This window comes from Euprymna scolopes, chromosome 29, assembly GCF_053919585.1.
Source record: "Euprymna scolopes isolate OS-2025 chromosome 29, ASM5391958v1, whole genome shotgun sequence".
Classification (NCBI taxonomy): Eukaryota; Metazoa; Mollusca; class Cephalopoda; order Sepiida; family Sepiolidae; genus Euprymna; species Euprymna scolopes.
Genome location: NC_136510.1, coordinates 14,720,434 through 14,735,713, shown reverse-complemented (window position 1 = coordinate 14,735,713; position 15,280 = coordinate 14,720,434). Strand labels below are relative to the sequence as shown.

General features: G+C 33.3%; 1 protein-coding gene across 50 annotated transcripts in view; it reads right to left on the bottom strand.

The window, feature by feature from the left end:
- Nucleotides 1–15,280, bottom strand: part of LOC145252497 (uncharacterized) — a 957,520-nt gene that overhangs the window by 66,393 nt on the left and 875,847 nt on the right. For 37 of the 50 annotated variants that reach the window (XM_080111966.1, XM_080111941.1, XM_080111957.1 and 34 more), the window contains one exon: nucleotides 5,258–5,752. The exons of the other annotated variants lie outside the window; for them this stretch is intronic. In XM_080111966.1, coding sequence (XP_079968092.1) covers nucleotides 5,258–5,752 — 495 coding nt within the window. The remainder of the gene's footprint in view (nucleotides 1–5,257; nucleotides 5,753–15,280) is intronic. 50 annotated transcript variants of the gene reach the window in all.

The window sequence follows — 15,280 nt, the reverse complement described above, 5'->3', positions numbered from 1 at the left end:
GCAGTAAGTAATAAATTTACCTTTTCTCTTGAAAGACGAGAGACAATGACCTGAGAGAGTGGACCTCATAGGACGACCCAGAACCACATCTCAGTCCAACAGATGCAAGGTCATTGTCTATGCAAAAACAGGCAAAACTCTGCCAGACTATGTTGAGGGCGTACCTTCAACTGGTATGAATATAACCTACTCAGGTTGTGCCAGGTATTTTATCACCTTGTTATTACCGCTGTAATGTTACAACCGTACCATCAAATTACAATTTATGAAAGGTTAGTATGGTACCCAACATTACCTGGGCAAAGTGAATCACATTTCTATTAAAACTTCTCTTTTCTTCTATCTCTCTCCTCCATTTTCCTTCTATCTTTTCCTATCTCTTCTTTCTTCTTTTCAGACCATTCCGCTCTCTGAACACACACAAACACAGACAATTTTCCATTATATAGATTCTTCGAGGAATCAGTCGGTATAAGGAAAAAAACTTTATTAGAAATAAGAGTTACTTCCCTTTAATTAGTATACAAAATGTCCGGAAAGCCGACCTATTCTCACACATTCTGCGTCAGTTTAATGTCAAAGAATCATTATTTTTTTTCTAAGTTTTAGATATTTTTCAGCCGGGGCAATGCTGATCAAGAATATACGTACAATACTTGTGGGTCTTTTGTAGTTTTAGACTTTTAACCGGACACACACACACAGACAACTGCCTTTTATATAATAGACTAGCGAGGGGTACCCGGCGTTGCCTGGGTGTTTTTCGGGGTATGTGAAAAAAAGTCGAAGCGTTGACGACGCGCAGTTGGAAAATAGTAAAGTGTTTTAAAAAAAACAGGTGCGCGTTTTTGATTGACGTGACGGCGATAGGTATTCAGCAGTTATTTTGTGCGGGACAGTTTTAAATAAATGGGTTTGTTTGTTTGTTTTTAAAAACCCGCTCCCTCGTCTCGATATGACGAAGTCGACATTGAACAAACTGGCTTTCAGCCTGTTTATTTATTTGCTTCCCCACTGAGCAAATTAGGCACAAGGCCGTTTTTTAATGTGGAGATAGAGGGAGGGGGGAGGGAAAGGGGGATCCTGCTCCCGAGAGGTGGGAAATGGGAGCTGGATAGTAACTGTGGTCGTAGGGTGATCCCTACCTTGACCAAGTTCAGATATGTGGGGTTACCCCCACATATGGTCTTTGCTAGTCATAGCTGGTCTTTGCTAGTCTTAGCTTTGCAGCATCTGCCGGAACAGATACTACACTTTGATCTTGTCACCCGGGCCCCAGAGGGCGCGCGGGCAAGTGGCTTTCAGCCTGTGATTAGAGTCGAGTTTCGCTTTTTTTTATACCGAAAAGCGAATGTAACGCGTGCCGATGCGGGAAATGTGGAATAATTAAGGTTTGAAAGTGAATAAAATTAAATAGAGGCGAGCTCCGTGGATAATTCGTAGATATTACAATTTCTAGATGATATAAAAAGTTTTAAAAAGTTGTGAAGCGAGCAAGCGCTTGTTTGAAAGAAGCCTTTCATGGACATCGAGGAAAAGCGAACATACATACATACATTTTCGCTTTTATATATATATAGATTATTTTGTTTTTTATGGGATTTATAGCATTAGGATTCACTTACCTCTTCCCAATAAAAAAGGTAAAAATTGGCTATTATAAAAGATTGCTAGGAAGATTCCAATATAAATTTGCCACATAGCCAATTGTTTGTTATATACTAAAGAAAGCAGAGGCAGTAGACAAGAAGCGGAAGTCAGTAACCAGGAAGGAAGAATTTGTGTAGAGGTGAAAAAAGTATTTAGTCCTTTAAAAAATAACCAATGCTAGACAATGATTTTCTTTTCATGCCCAAATTTTGTACATATATTAATGATTGGATGATTCCAATACTTTTCCTGATTCTGATACAATTACAGATTCTGTTTTAAATTCTCGATTCTGATTCTTTGAAATTTCTAAATACAGAATTGTTTGCGTTTTTGTAAAAACTCATGTACTATGTACATACATATATTTATAAAAATACATTTGTGGGAGTAATCTATATATTTTAGTTTCATTGATAGTTTAAAATCAATAAATATTTATCATTTTATCATTGATATGAGCAATAAAAAAATTAAACCTTAAACAAATAAAAAAAAAAACAATTAAAAAATTGTTTTTGCTATTGGAAAATAGAAATAGACAAAAATATTTCCAATTCCTCCAAAAAGTTTTTTTTTTTTTTTCTAAATTTCCGATTCCAATTGATCGTCCCAATACTAATATACATGTTGGTTACTTCAAGTTAGTTTTCGATGATTAACAAAGAACCAGCAAGACAACAACCTTTAAAGGGATCGTTACTATGACTTGTCGTGCACAGCAGAAACAAACCCACTGCGACCAAGTTTATTTTTTATTTTTTTTATTTTACAAAGGAGTCACCACTTATCCTCAAGTGGCCTCTGGGCCTTGATAAGGGTTAATGAGTGTACAGTAGTCAATGGAACAATATGGTAGGAATCGTTAGCAGTGGAAATTTGGTAAATTTGATTATTTAAGCGGAATGGCTCATCAAGAACTTGTTTATGTTGGACTTGAAGATGACCAAATTGTAGTTAGCTGGAAAGCAGGTAAACGAAAGAGTTACACAGGCGTGTAGTTTTAAGAAAGAAGCTTTGGTGACGAGGGGACCATAGATTGGAGCTCAGACGAGCACTTGTCATGAAAATAACGATAAAGCAGAGACAGTGTCGCAATGTCTCTTCTGTAAGTCTTCATAACAATTGAGACACGTTCATCTCGAGAGTTTTGGTTAACTTTGTGTTAAAACGCAAAATGCTATTTTATTGAAATTTTCCTTGATAATAAGTTTCCCAGATCAACATTTAAAAAAATTTCCATCATAATTAGAAATGGCATTATTGTTATTAATATTATTATTAACATTATTATTAATATTACTATTATTTAAAATATTATTATTATTACTATTTCTAAGGTTTCAATTATAATCACCTTTCATTCTTCTCTTCATTAGAACCTTGAAAGTTAAGCTTTAGCAGAGAGATTTATGGCAAATCAGCCATTCTACAAATTTCTACAAAATTATTTGCAGCCATCTTCACATGCTGGAAGAAAATCTCCAAGAATTAAAGATAGCTATTTTTACATGTCTCCCTTCACCCAAGAAAAATATTCTACCCTTTATCCTCGAGTGGCCTTTGGATCTTGATAAGCAGTGATTCGTTAGTACATAAAAAAATTGTTAGTAAAAACTATTGCTGTTTCTATAGAATCAAACCATCATAAAAAAGGTGCTATATTATTTTTTTTTAAATACTTGATTTTTGGCATTGGTATCCTGATAGTGAAGGAGGGGAGGGCATAACTGAGGCTGTATCATGGATATCTATCATGTACCTATTTACAATGCCTCCCCACGGGACAAAGTTAGACACAATGGTCGTTTTTTAACGTGGAGAAAACGTACAAAAATAAAAAAAATTGTCTCAGTCGTGAAGGACTGCTCCTCCACCGAAAGAGAACAAGAAATGGAAGTGCAGCATCTGAAGAACAGATACTACACTTTGATCTTGGCCAGGTAGCTAGGCTGGAAAAAACGAATGGTGCCCACCTCGTTCTAGGCCATATATATCCAGCATCATTCGTTCTAGGCAAGTTGAAATGGCTTCCCTCAAAGGAGGAAATGTCTTAGGGATATCAAATTCATAAGCGGTCTCCAGTCATATGTATGGTGACTTAATTCTTTTGCAGTGTTTTTTTTTTTAATGTAACCTCCAATCTTGTTCAGGTGTAACTTATTAAACTCAGGAATCTTCATGGAATTTCAAACAGAACCGTTTATTGAAATCATGGGGGTAGCATGCTCTCGTTCCATCAGCCATAACTGGGCAGAACTCTTGAGTACAGGGTGGAACGATAAAATTGTTACCATAGAAAAAAACGACATGATTCCATTTCCGTTCGATAAAAACCGGCTTTCTTTTTTTGTTGCAGACCATCTATTAGTTGGTCAGTTGTGTACAAATCCCAAGAGCGATAGGAGTCTTCTATCATGTCTGAAAGTGACACAAAGTTCAACGAGCGAGAGAAGAGATGTGCTGCTGTACAACTCATGCTTTCTACTGATCAAAGTTATGAGAACAGGACCATTGCCAGCACCCTCAAAATGCATTGTTGGATTATCACAAATAACAGGAATGTGCCCAGGATGATGAAAACAAAGTCTCTGGCCACAGTTATGGTCTTTGGTATGGTTTCAAGTGAGGACCACATCATGCCACTTCACATCTTTGAAAGCAGCTTGAAAGTCAACACCAAAGTGTACCTGGATATGCTGAAGAGTGTGGTGAGCCCCTGGTGCAATCAGGTAGCTGATGGTAGACACTAGGTGTAGCAGCAGGAGTTGACGCTGGCCTACAAGTTCAAAGAGACCCAGGCCTGGTTTCAGAAGGAGTTCTACGACTTTGTACTCTTCTCCCCTCCCCCGGGCCCCCTTTGCCCCGACCTGAACCCTCTGGACTACTTCATTCGGTCATATATCAAGAATATCACCAACATGACCTCCCACAACACTAAAGCCAGCCTGATCGCCACCATTTGCTGAGTATTTGCCAAGATCCTGCTGGCACTTGTGAAAAAGGCGTGCTCCCAGTTGTGGACCCGTATCGTGGTGGTAATTGAATAGATGTCAGTTCTACTATACATAAGTTATCTGCAAAAATTTTAAAATAAAGCTGTAGTTTCCTTTTCTTTGGGGCGACAACTTTATCATTCCACCCTGTACTACACAATTTTATTTTTAGTGAGACCCGCACTGAGGTTGTTTTGTTGTTTTATGGCATTTTTGAGTTAATTAATGCAGAATCCAGTAATTTTGGAAAAAGGATTATGCAATTAAGGTTCATTATATTTTCAAATATTTATTCATAGTGTTTTGGTTTGATTGTTTTGTCGACGAAAATGTTTGTTTTTGTTTTTTACTTTGCAGAACATGATTGAGTTTTGCAAAGGTAAGAAAAATAACAGCAATTTTTGGTGCATTTTTTTCAGGAAGCCAATATCTTCAGACATCTTAATCTGGTAGCACCAGGCACCCTTGGGCAATACCAAGGCCAAAAAATCAGAATATTTAAAAAAAAAAAATTAGGCATTTATATTTATGACGGCATGATAGTAATAAAGCAATAATCTATCTAAACCAAAAAAAAAAAAAATGGTGTCAAATGGTTAGAATGTAAGTACCTGGGAGGACAGGTCTGGCAACCAATGATTGGTGAGGGTATGAAGAAACACTAGGGTTATGGTGTTTAGGAGAGAATTTCAAGCTGGGACGACTAGACGAAGTAGGTTGAGATGCATTACGACGACGCTGATGAGGAGGCAACCCAACAACTAGGGGCTGTAAATGACACAAGTTAAGGTTGCTATGGAAACCGGAGTGTACCATTGGTGGGTGAGTAACGTGGTCTTCCTTTGTGATAGGCCGTTTGGGAGAGGCACCGTAGTTAGGAGAACGCGGCATGTGAAGAAAGTCAATAGTTTCGTCGAGGAACGACCACGATGGGTGGGAAGAGGGAGAAGTAGTATGAGGGCGGTGTTGGTAGAAAGACTGGACTGCAGGTTTGGTGGTGGAGCCTGGATACTTGTTCATGGGTAGGGCAGTCTTGGATGATGATGGTGATGATGAGTAGCCACTGAAGAATTCTTGACCACTCTCAGATGAAATGTCCAGAAACTCTAGAACATGCAAAAAGTTCAAACGCAAAACAATTTATATTTCAGGTTAAAAACAGCCAGAAGGAGAGAGAAGGAATATACACGAGTCAGATATATCCTACTGAAGAGCCCAAAGGAAGGCAAAACTCAAGCTTAAAATTTTTTGTTGATGGCTCACTTGTTGTATATCTGATTAGCGAAACACAATTATGCAGGGTGACACTCCTCCCTCATCCAGGAAAACGCCCTCCAAGGAATCGTTAATACGGTTCATAATCCTTTCTGCGATCCAACCATATTTGTTACAAATAAAATCCAACCTATGTCTGACTTGTCCACAAAATTTCAATCAAGAATGTCCAACAGTCTTTGTTTTATAACTGTTTAATGATATGCAGGGAAACTTTGGTGATAGTCTCCTCAGTAGGAGGTGTGATCCTAAATGGGCTTCACATTCACCGGAATACAGCCTCCCAATTTTTATCTGTCATCTTTATCGCTGTTCAATGACTATATTAAATCTAAATGCGGCATACAAAATTGTTAGTAACTCTGACACACTCCTCTCTTGTCACTGCCCTGATTTGGACGGTAATTGCACTTCTCTGTTCAGGAATATTCTGGGAATTGTTTTTGATAAACAATATCTTTGAGATAACCCCACCAATAATAATCGGGAAGGGGGTTCTGGTGAGTGTGAAATAAGTATCACACCTTCTACTCCTTAGACAATCATTAAAGTTTCATCTATATAAATGAACCAAGATAAAAACAACAACAACAAAAAAAAAAAAACTGTTGGACATTCATAACCGAAACTTGGACAAATCAGACATTGTTTGAAGTTTATTTGAACCAAATATAGTTGGATTGCAAAAAGACTTGTGAATTTTATTAACAAGGATAGTTTTGGGAGGGAGGGGAAGACTATTATTATTCCGTGTCTTGGTTTTTCATTGAGAATTATGTTTGGATCATTGTAATAATGTTTTTAAGTCATTGAAATCGTTTACGCGCGTTTCAGACGGTCTGTGATGCGTCCTCGTCAGAAATTATTTTCAATATATATATATATATATATATATATATATATATATATATATATATATTAAATAAAAGATACAAATAACTTTATAATATCATCAGATCAATAAGGAAGACATAAGAGAAAAAAAACTCTTTAGGTTATGGTATTTCGAAGCTAAATGTTTCTCAGCAGAAAAGGAGAAGGGCCTGATGAGAAGCATTTAGCTTCGAAATACCATAGCCTAAAGAGGTTTTTCTCTCAATTTTTCCTTATTGATCTGATGATATAATAAAGTTATTTGAAACTGTATTTATTCCTCATCTTTTATTTAATATATTTAATTACTCCTCTTAACAGTGTTGAGTTGTCTCTATTTTGATAAGTTTACTTTGTTAAAGATATATTCTTTGATAACTTCATTGTATATATATATATCACACATTGAATTCTATATTATATACTTATTTATCTATAATTTTGATTTAAAATTAGTATAGGTTTTCGGTGTGTAGTAAAGGAGGAAACTGCCAAAAACAGACATACAATTTTTATCTTTATATATAGTCTCCCTGCATGTTTGACTTCTATGTTTTTTACATCTGCAGGATGGATCCTTATTTATAATCAAAAGTTAATAATTATGAAATGTTAACACAGGGAAGTGATCTTGGCAGGAAGGATAATGACCTGGATGCATCAAATTCGAATCCAGTCAGCTCCATAGTACCACTTTAATTATGGATGCTGGCAACCCTCACATGATCTCTCCTTGAAGTATTTCATTCTGGCAATAATCAGGGAAACCAATGCCAACAACAAAATCAAACCATTTATAAAATCGCATGATGATCTATACAAAATGGCTTACACAGTGATCTCCCCTTGCTTTAAGTTGATTTGAGAAATTCAGGTATCCATTATAGGTAAATTAAAAACAAAAAAAACAAAAAAAAAAGTTATGTCTTTTGACTTCTGCTTTCTGTTTAGTAGAACTCATGCCGGTGTATATCAAGGAAAACCCCCTTCTGATAACATAATTCTAGTTTAATTTTAAAACTTTACATAAAAAATACTCTTTACTTTGAATTTCTTTTCTTTTTCTTTTTTCAGAATAGTTTTATAGTTAATAATCAAAATATATATTTTTCAGTTTTTACTCTGAAAAAGACCAATTAAACTTGCATAAAAAAAAAAAGAATTCCGAATCCAAATTCAATAGAATATTTGTAATTTATATCTATTTAAGGTTGAGTTTTTAGTTGCATTGACATTGATATTAAAAGCCCACTTTTTCTATTTAAACTTTTTTTTTAAATGAACTTCCTAATATATTCAGTCATGAATATGCGAGAGACTAAATAAAGGTTAACTAATTTGCATATTCTTTTGAAAAACGAACTTTAATTAATTATTCTTATTAGATGACTGATTTCATGTAACTATTATGCCCATTTCTATTGATGCATATTTTCTACATTGTGTATAATTGCATAGCATTTAAGATAAAAAAGGTCTTTTTATATATCCATATATATAAGTGACCTTGCTTGTGTGTGTACAGAAAGTCTTTGCCAAACTACTCTCTGAATTTTGGTCTCCAGACTTAAAACTTGATATATAGGATATTTGAAGCTGTGGAACAATTTTGGTTTGGTTTTTAGTCAGAAAAATAGCTGATAAGGGGCCAAAACTGGGGGGGGAAGAAAGAAAAACATTGAACTTAATTGAGCGTAATTATACACTTTTCTCTGCGCATGCGCATATTAAAAATTATAGGTTAAACAACATTATTTTTTGCTGTTTTTGTATTTGTATGGATTTAGGTTATGTGCTAATGGATAAGGTTGGAGATCTATATGTTTTGGTTTCGATTCTTGCTGAGGGCACCAAAGTCATTTTTGTTTTTTTACTTTTGAAATCACTACTATATATTAGGTACAATATAATAATCAATAGAGATTTTGCTCTATAATGATAACTATGAAATCTGCATGAATTGAAATATAATAAATAAAACATAATATTTAAGCATATTTTACGACCGAGCAACACCGGGTGGCCTCAGATTTAAACTATTTTATACAAGCAACAAATCTGATGAAAAAGACCAGTTAATGTTGTTAAATTTTTAACTATAAGGAGACTGGAAACCATTACGTAAACATTAATCAGAAGAGACTTTTCTTTGATACACACCGGCCTAACTTTTGCTAAACAGAAAGCGGAAGTTAAAATGACAAGTTTCTTTTCTTTTTTTATTCAATTTAAAATTCCTTATAATTTTTCAATTAATTTTTCACTGTTATTTTTTGCCTAAAAAAAAGAAACAAAACATGGCCAGCTTCCTCTCGTTTGATGAAGCATCTCACATTTCTCAGGTAAAAAAAAAAAAAAAAAAAAAAATCACCCTTTAAAAGATTGCACATTTTATAGACTAGATGTACCTAGTAAATAATTTTACAAATAAATTGTACCTAAGTATATTACTATATTGCCAATAACATGGTACAACAATAACAAATGAAAATTAGCTAGTCAGAAGCAAATTTCGATTTGTCAGCTTAAATGCTGTTTGGATCTGACTTAGAAAATTCAACAAGATAATTTTCTATGTCAGATAGTAATATCACCGTTTTCGTACATGTTGCACTTAATTGTTCAATAGTAGTCAACAGCAGACATACATGCAGAAAGATGGAGGAGGAGGGGGAGTGAAACATGCGCGAGAGGGAAGATACAGTAATTCACACATGCAAGAGTGAGAAAGAGGGTGTTTTATCAGTTGGTAGAGAGAGAGAGATTCACTCTGAAATATATTTCTCAAAAATAAACACTTGTTTATTTTAATAATTTTGCGTTGCAATTTTGTCTTCAAACGTATTTAATGCATATTTTATTTTTCATTCTTAAAATAAATGAAAGTACTATGTGTCTTCTTTATTTATTTTATATTCCAAGAAGATTAGGATTTAATGCTCTGCTGAGCTATACCAAATACGTAAAAGTACTTGATAACTCCTTGCTAAACCCTCAGTATTATAAGTTAAGAATCAAGGGCCTAAGAAAGGAACGACGCCTTCCCCTACATCTATGTGTAGCGGCCAATGAAAACGGAACCTATCGGTCACCTCTGACTATGCTTGACCACTTTACCTTTTCTTTTTAATTCTTAAAAAAATAAATAAATATTCCTTGTCCTGTTATCATAAAAATAAAATTTAAATATTAAAGTTAAATATTTTTCAAAGCAATAAAGCGAACGTCACTACAGGGAGCGTCCTTGGTCTTTTGAGGCTGAACAGAGTTATCGAGAGAGGATCTATTGAAAGTTGAAGGTCAACAAACTGCAACTTATTTAAATTCCTATGGTCGAATGAAGCAAGGACGATAAGTCTTCAGTTAATACAGCCTTTAACAAACACCAATTAACGCGATAGAGAAAATGAAATCAATGAAAACTGACGAGAACTACATAGCATATTAGTTGTCTAGCTAACTGCATAGGAGAAATACGTCTGCTTGTATTGAACTCAAAACGCTATCGGTTGATCAGCAAAATAAAGTGGAACAAATATGTAGAAGACATTGCCAAGGCTGCTCCAAAGAAGGTGGGCTCCCTTTAGCATGCTAGAAAGCTGCTCACACCTGCCATTATCCTGTATCTATACAAAATCACAATTCACCTAAGTATGGAGTATTGTTATTACATTTGGACTGGTACATTTACCACGCGTCAGTCACTCTCTCTCTCTCTCTCTACGCGTCCATAAAAGAGTCTCTTATCTAATAGGTCTCACACTATCAGCCAAGCTCCAACCTGTCCCATCACTGCAATGTTGCATCCCTGTGCCTGTCTTGCGAATACTTTAATGGAATGTGCTCTGATTAACTCATAGCACTTGTACGCTATTTTGATGTAAGTATCCCCGATTACCTTAACAAGCAGCAAAATCTTACCTCTTCACTGCAGAAGTTTCTAAATGTCAGAACGGTTTCTACTCTAATAGTTTCTTTCCTCAAATGGTTACTTTGGAAATCACTCCCTCTTCCCTGTTTCCATGACTGTAATAATGTGCAGAAATTTAAATGTAATGTGAACATATATCTTGCTGTTTAACTCCCTACATAGTACTCCTGTAGGCATGTCCCCACATAGTAGCCCCTTATATCCAAATGGCAATATGTCTTGTTTGGATTGATAAGAGTTCTTTTTTTGTTTGTTTTTTTTTGTTTTTAAAAAAAAGGAAAAAAAACGGAAGTGACTCATTATGTTGCACCTGATGCTGGTCTGCACGAGAATTTCATAATCTGAAGGTTGTGAGTTCAATCACTGTCACAGACAGTGCATTTTCATATGTTTTTATCAGCTATTCTACATTTGAAATATTGCGTCAGTTGGGTTATGGAATTCGGATGAAAAAAAATAAATAAATAAAAAGTTTTATCCTTTTTACCTAATTTGCTTATCTAACATATACAGTTATCTTGTCTGATTTTCAAAGTGAGACTCAAATTGCAATCTGACATATCGATATTTAATTCAGACTAGCCGATTTTTTCATTTTTTTTTTTTCTTCCACTATATTATTGGCATAAATATAATTTATTTTGCTTTGTTTTTTTCCCCCCTGAAAGTTTGTACTCCGGACAAGTATACTATTATAGTGGAGACATTTTGTCTTTTGTTTTCTATGAATTTAAGTTTGGAACAGACGAGTAATTAACAAAAATGTATATCTCGCTGCTTAACTCCCTACATAGTACCCTTGTAGGCATGGCTTCCCATAGTAACCACTTATGTTCAAGCATCCTCACTGGTAAATAAATGTTAAAAAAAAAACAAAAAAAAAACCCAGACATGGCTCATTACATTACTGCAGATGTCAGTCTGCACAAGAACCTCATAATCTGGAGGTTGTGAGTTCAATCACTGCTACAAGTAGTGCATTTTCATGTGTTTATATCAGCTCTACTACATTTGAAGTATTGTGTCAGTTGGTAAACCAAGATGCCAACATAAAGGTGGCCATGCAGGACAACCTTCTTCATGGCCACCTGACTAAACATGGACATGATAATTAAAGCTCCTAGAAATGTACAACAAACAATCAACTGATGATTGTTTTCTTAGTTAATAAATAATTTAAATACATCAATGCTTTTTGTAATCATCAATTAAATCCAATAAAGATTGCATCCATGAAAAGAATAACAATATGGCGATCAGCAAGAAATGGAGCCAATGGTCACAATACAGAGAATAAAAAAATTACAAAAATAAAAATGATTTTCTTTAAAGAATCATGGTCTCTACTCATCTTACATATAAAGTTATCGTATTGCATTTTGAAAGTCAGACTCAAATAGCAATTTTACATATTGATATTTGATTCAGACTAGCCGATTTTTCAATTTATTTTTAATTCCACTCTGTTATTGGCATGAATATAATTCATTTTGACTCATTTTTAAAAAAGATTTTTTTTTTTTTTTTTTACAAGGAAGTCACCACTTATCAAGGCCCGGAAGCCACTTGGGGATAAGGGTTATTGCATGTACAGTAATCAATGGGATAATATTGTAGTAATCGTTAGTAATGGAGATTTGATAAAGTGTCTTACTTAGGAGGGTGGTTTATCAAGAATTTGTTTATCTTGGACTTGAAGGCATCCAAGTTGTAGTCAGGTGGGAAACAGGCGTGCACTTTTAAGAAAGAAGCTTTGTTCATGAAATCTACGTTTTGATTTAGACACAGATAAAAGTGGGGAAAATTACTGACAGTGGTTTCAGTTAGATGGGTGTTTTTCGTGAAAGATTAACAGGGGGGGGGGCAAAGATTGGAGCTCAGATGAGCACTTCCCATGGAAATAACGATAAAACAACGACAGGCTCCTTTTTTATTATTTTCTATAAGTTTACGAGAATTCAGTTTGAAACATTATGGTATCTTTCAGATGAGTACCGAAAATCATGTGTACATATACATATATATATATATATATAAGGGTTGGACTATATATATATATGTATGTATGTATATATATGTATATATATATATGTATGTATATATATATATGTATATATATATGTATATATGTATATATATATATGTATGTATATATATATATGTATGTATATATATGTATGTATGTATATATGTATGTATATATATATGTATGTATGTATATATATATATATATGTATGTATATATATGTATGTATATATATGTATGTATATGTATATATATATATGTATGTATATACATATATACATGTATATATATGTATGTATGTATATATATATGTATGTATATATATATGTATGTATATATATATATGTATGTATGTATATATATATGTATATATATATATGTATATATATGTATATATATGTATGTATATATATATATGTATGTATATGTATGTATGTATATATATATATATATATATATTAGGGTTGGACTATTTATCAGAATCAGAATTGGAAAAATCGGAACTTTTAGAGGTATAGACCTCAGTATTGGAAAAATTTATACCTATTTTCTGATGCTAAAAACAATTCTTTTAATTGTTTATTTTATTTAATTCTTTTAAAAGCAAAATCTTCCACTGCTTGTAGTAATGATAAAATAAATATTGATTGATTTTTAACTCATAGTAAAACAAAAATCTATAGATAATCGCTGACAAGTGTGTTTTCACGCTGCAGAAAATATCTGCACATTTAACTTGTGTTTTTATGATAATTGAGGAAAATAACTTACAGTTAAATATTTAGAGATTTATAAAGAATTGGAATTGAATTTTTGTAAGGAATCAGTAATTGTATAAGAATCAGGGAAAAATATTGGAATTGTCCCATCAGTTATATATATATATATATAAAACTACTTAATTTACTCACATAAAATTAATATACGAAAGTATAGATTTATGCGTAAACTTTAAGTATTTACTTCAAAAGTGCTCAATACGTAGGTAGAGATAGTTAGTAAGTTATAAAATGTATATGGCGATTAAGCTCCACTGAATTCCGTGTTTCATCCACTCAATACTGAAGAGTCCTAGAGTGGATGAAATGCGGAATTCAGTGTAGCTTAATCGCCATATACATTTTATAACTTACTATATATATATATATATATATACAACTTAATATAAAAAATAAATGTTTATATCATTTTTGTATTTATTTCTTGTATTTTGGAAAAAAAGTCCATAACACCATCCACATTAGAGATCACTTAAAGTGCTGGGATGGATACACATGAGTGGTATTTTTCGGGCGAGTAATTAAATATTATATACAGAGGGCAGCAAAAGTATTTGGTACATTGTTTTATTTTCGTGTTTCTCAAGAACTATCAAGTTAATTTCAATGAAATCTACACTCAATCTTTGAACAGATATCGCTAAAAACAAAACAGAAATGAAGATATACTTAGTTGACAAATATTTATTAATGAAAAATCAAATTAGCCATTACTCAAACTGGTGACGTTACCATTGTACCAATGCGACCCACATATGAACTGATTAAAAATTAAAAATAAACTAAGATGAATGTACAAAATGTATTACGCTTTTTTCAATTTTGACCAATTTTTGATGTCTTAAGGTCTATTTTAACCGGTTAAAGACCCATAAAAGAACGTTTCATAAGAAATTTAATCATTTGAGGCCCCTAGCACTGGTCTGCAACTTTTAGTTTCGGAAGAGATAGAGTTTGAAAATATGGAGACAGACAGACAGACATATAGCCTTTCATATATTAGATTTCATTAAATAAAATATTTGTCTATTAATTCTGAATAACGATCTTCACTTCTGGTTACTCAGTTGCTGGATAAGACTAACTTAATTTATGAATTCAAACGCCCTTTTGGAGATTGTGTCTCCGACAGTAAAGGTGTAAACATATACATAGGTTTCACTACTACAACATTGTCGAGGAGATTAACCATGCATCACTCCAAAAACAGTTCTATATCAAACCACTTAACTAATCAACATTCCTGTCCCTTGTCCCAATTTAGGAAGATTTTAGTTGATAAGGCATCTATACTTGAACAGACCAATAATAAACGAAAACTTGAAATACTAGAATCATAGCTAAAAACTACGATTAATAAAATAAAATAAAATGTTTGTAAAGTTATCAAAATAATTAACCAATGAAATAGACACGTTATTAAAAAAAAAATTATATAACTTGTTCAAAGCCAGTTAGATTAATCTATCCCTGACGATAAATTCAGAAGGATTAAAAAAGTACTCAAACTTACAACAAATATGGCGATTACATCAGCCAATTCCCGCCAGAAGTGAAAATCATTATTCGGAAGTTGGAAAGGATAAAAAACAGACAAAAAAAAAAAAGTCTATTTTATTTTATGAAATATGCTTAATGGAAAAAACTGCTGCCTATACATACATATATATATATATATATATATATATATATATATATTTGTATATTTTGGCAGCAAGTCATTATTTAGACACGTTTGATTGAACACAAC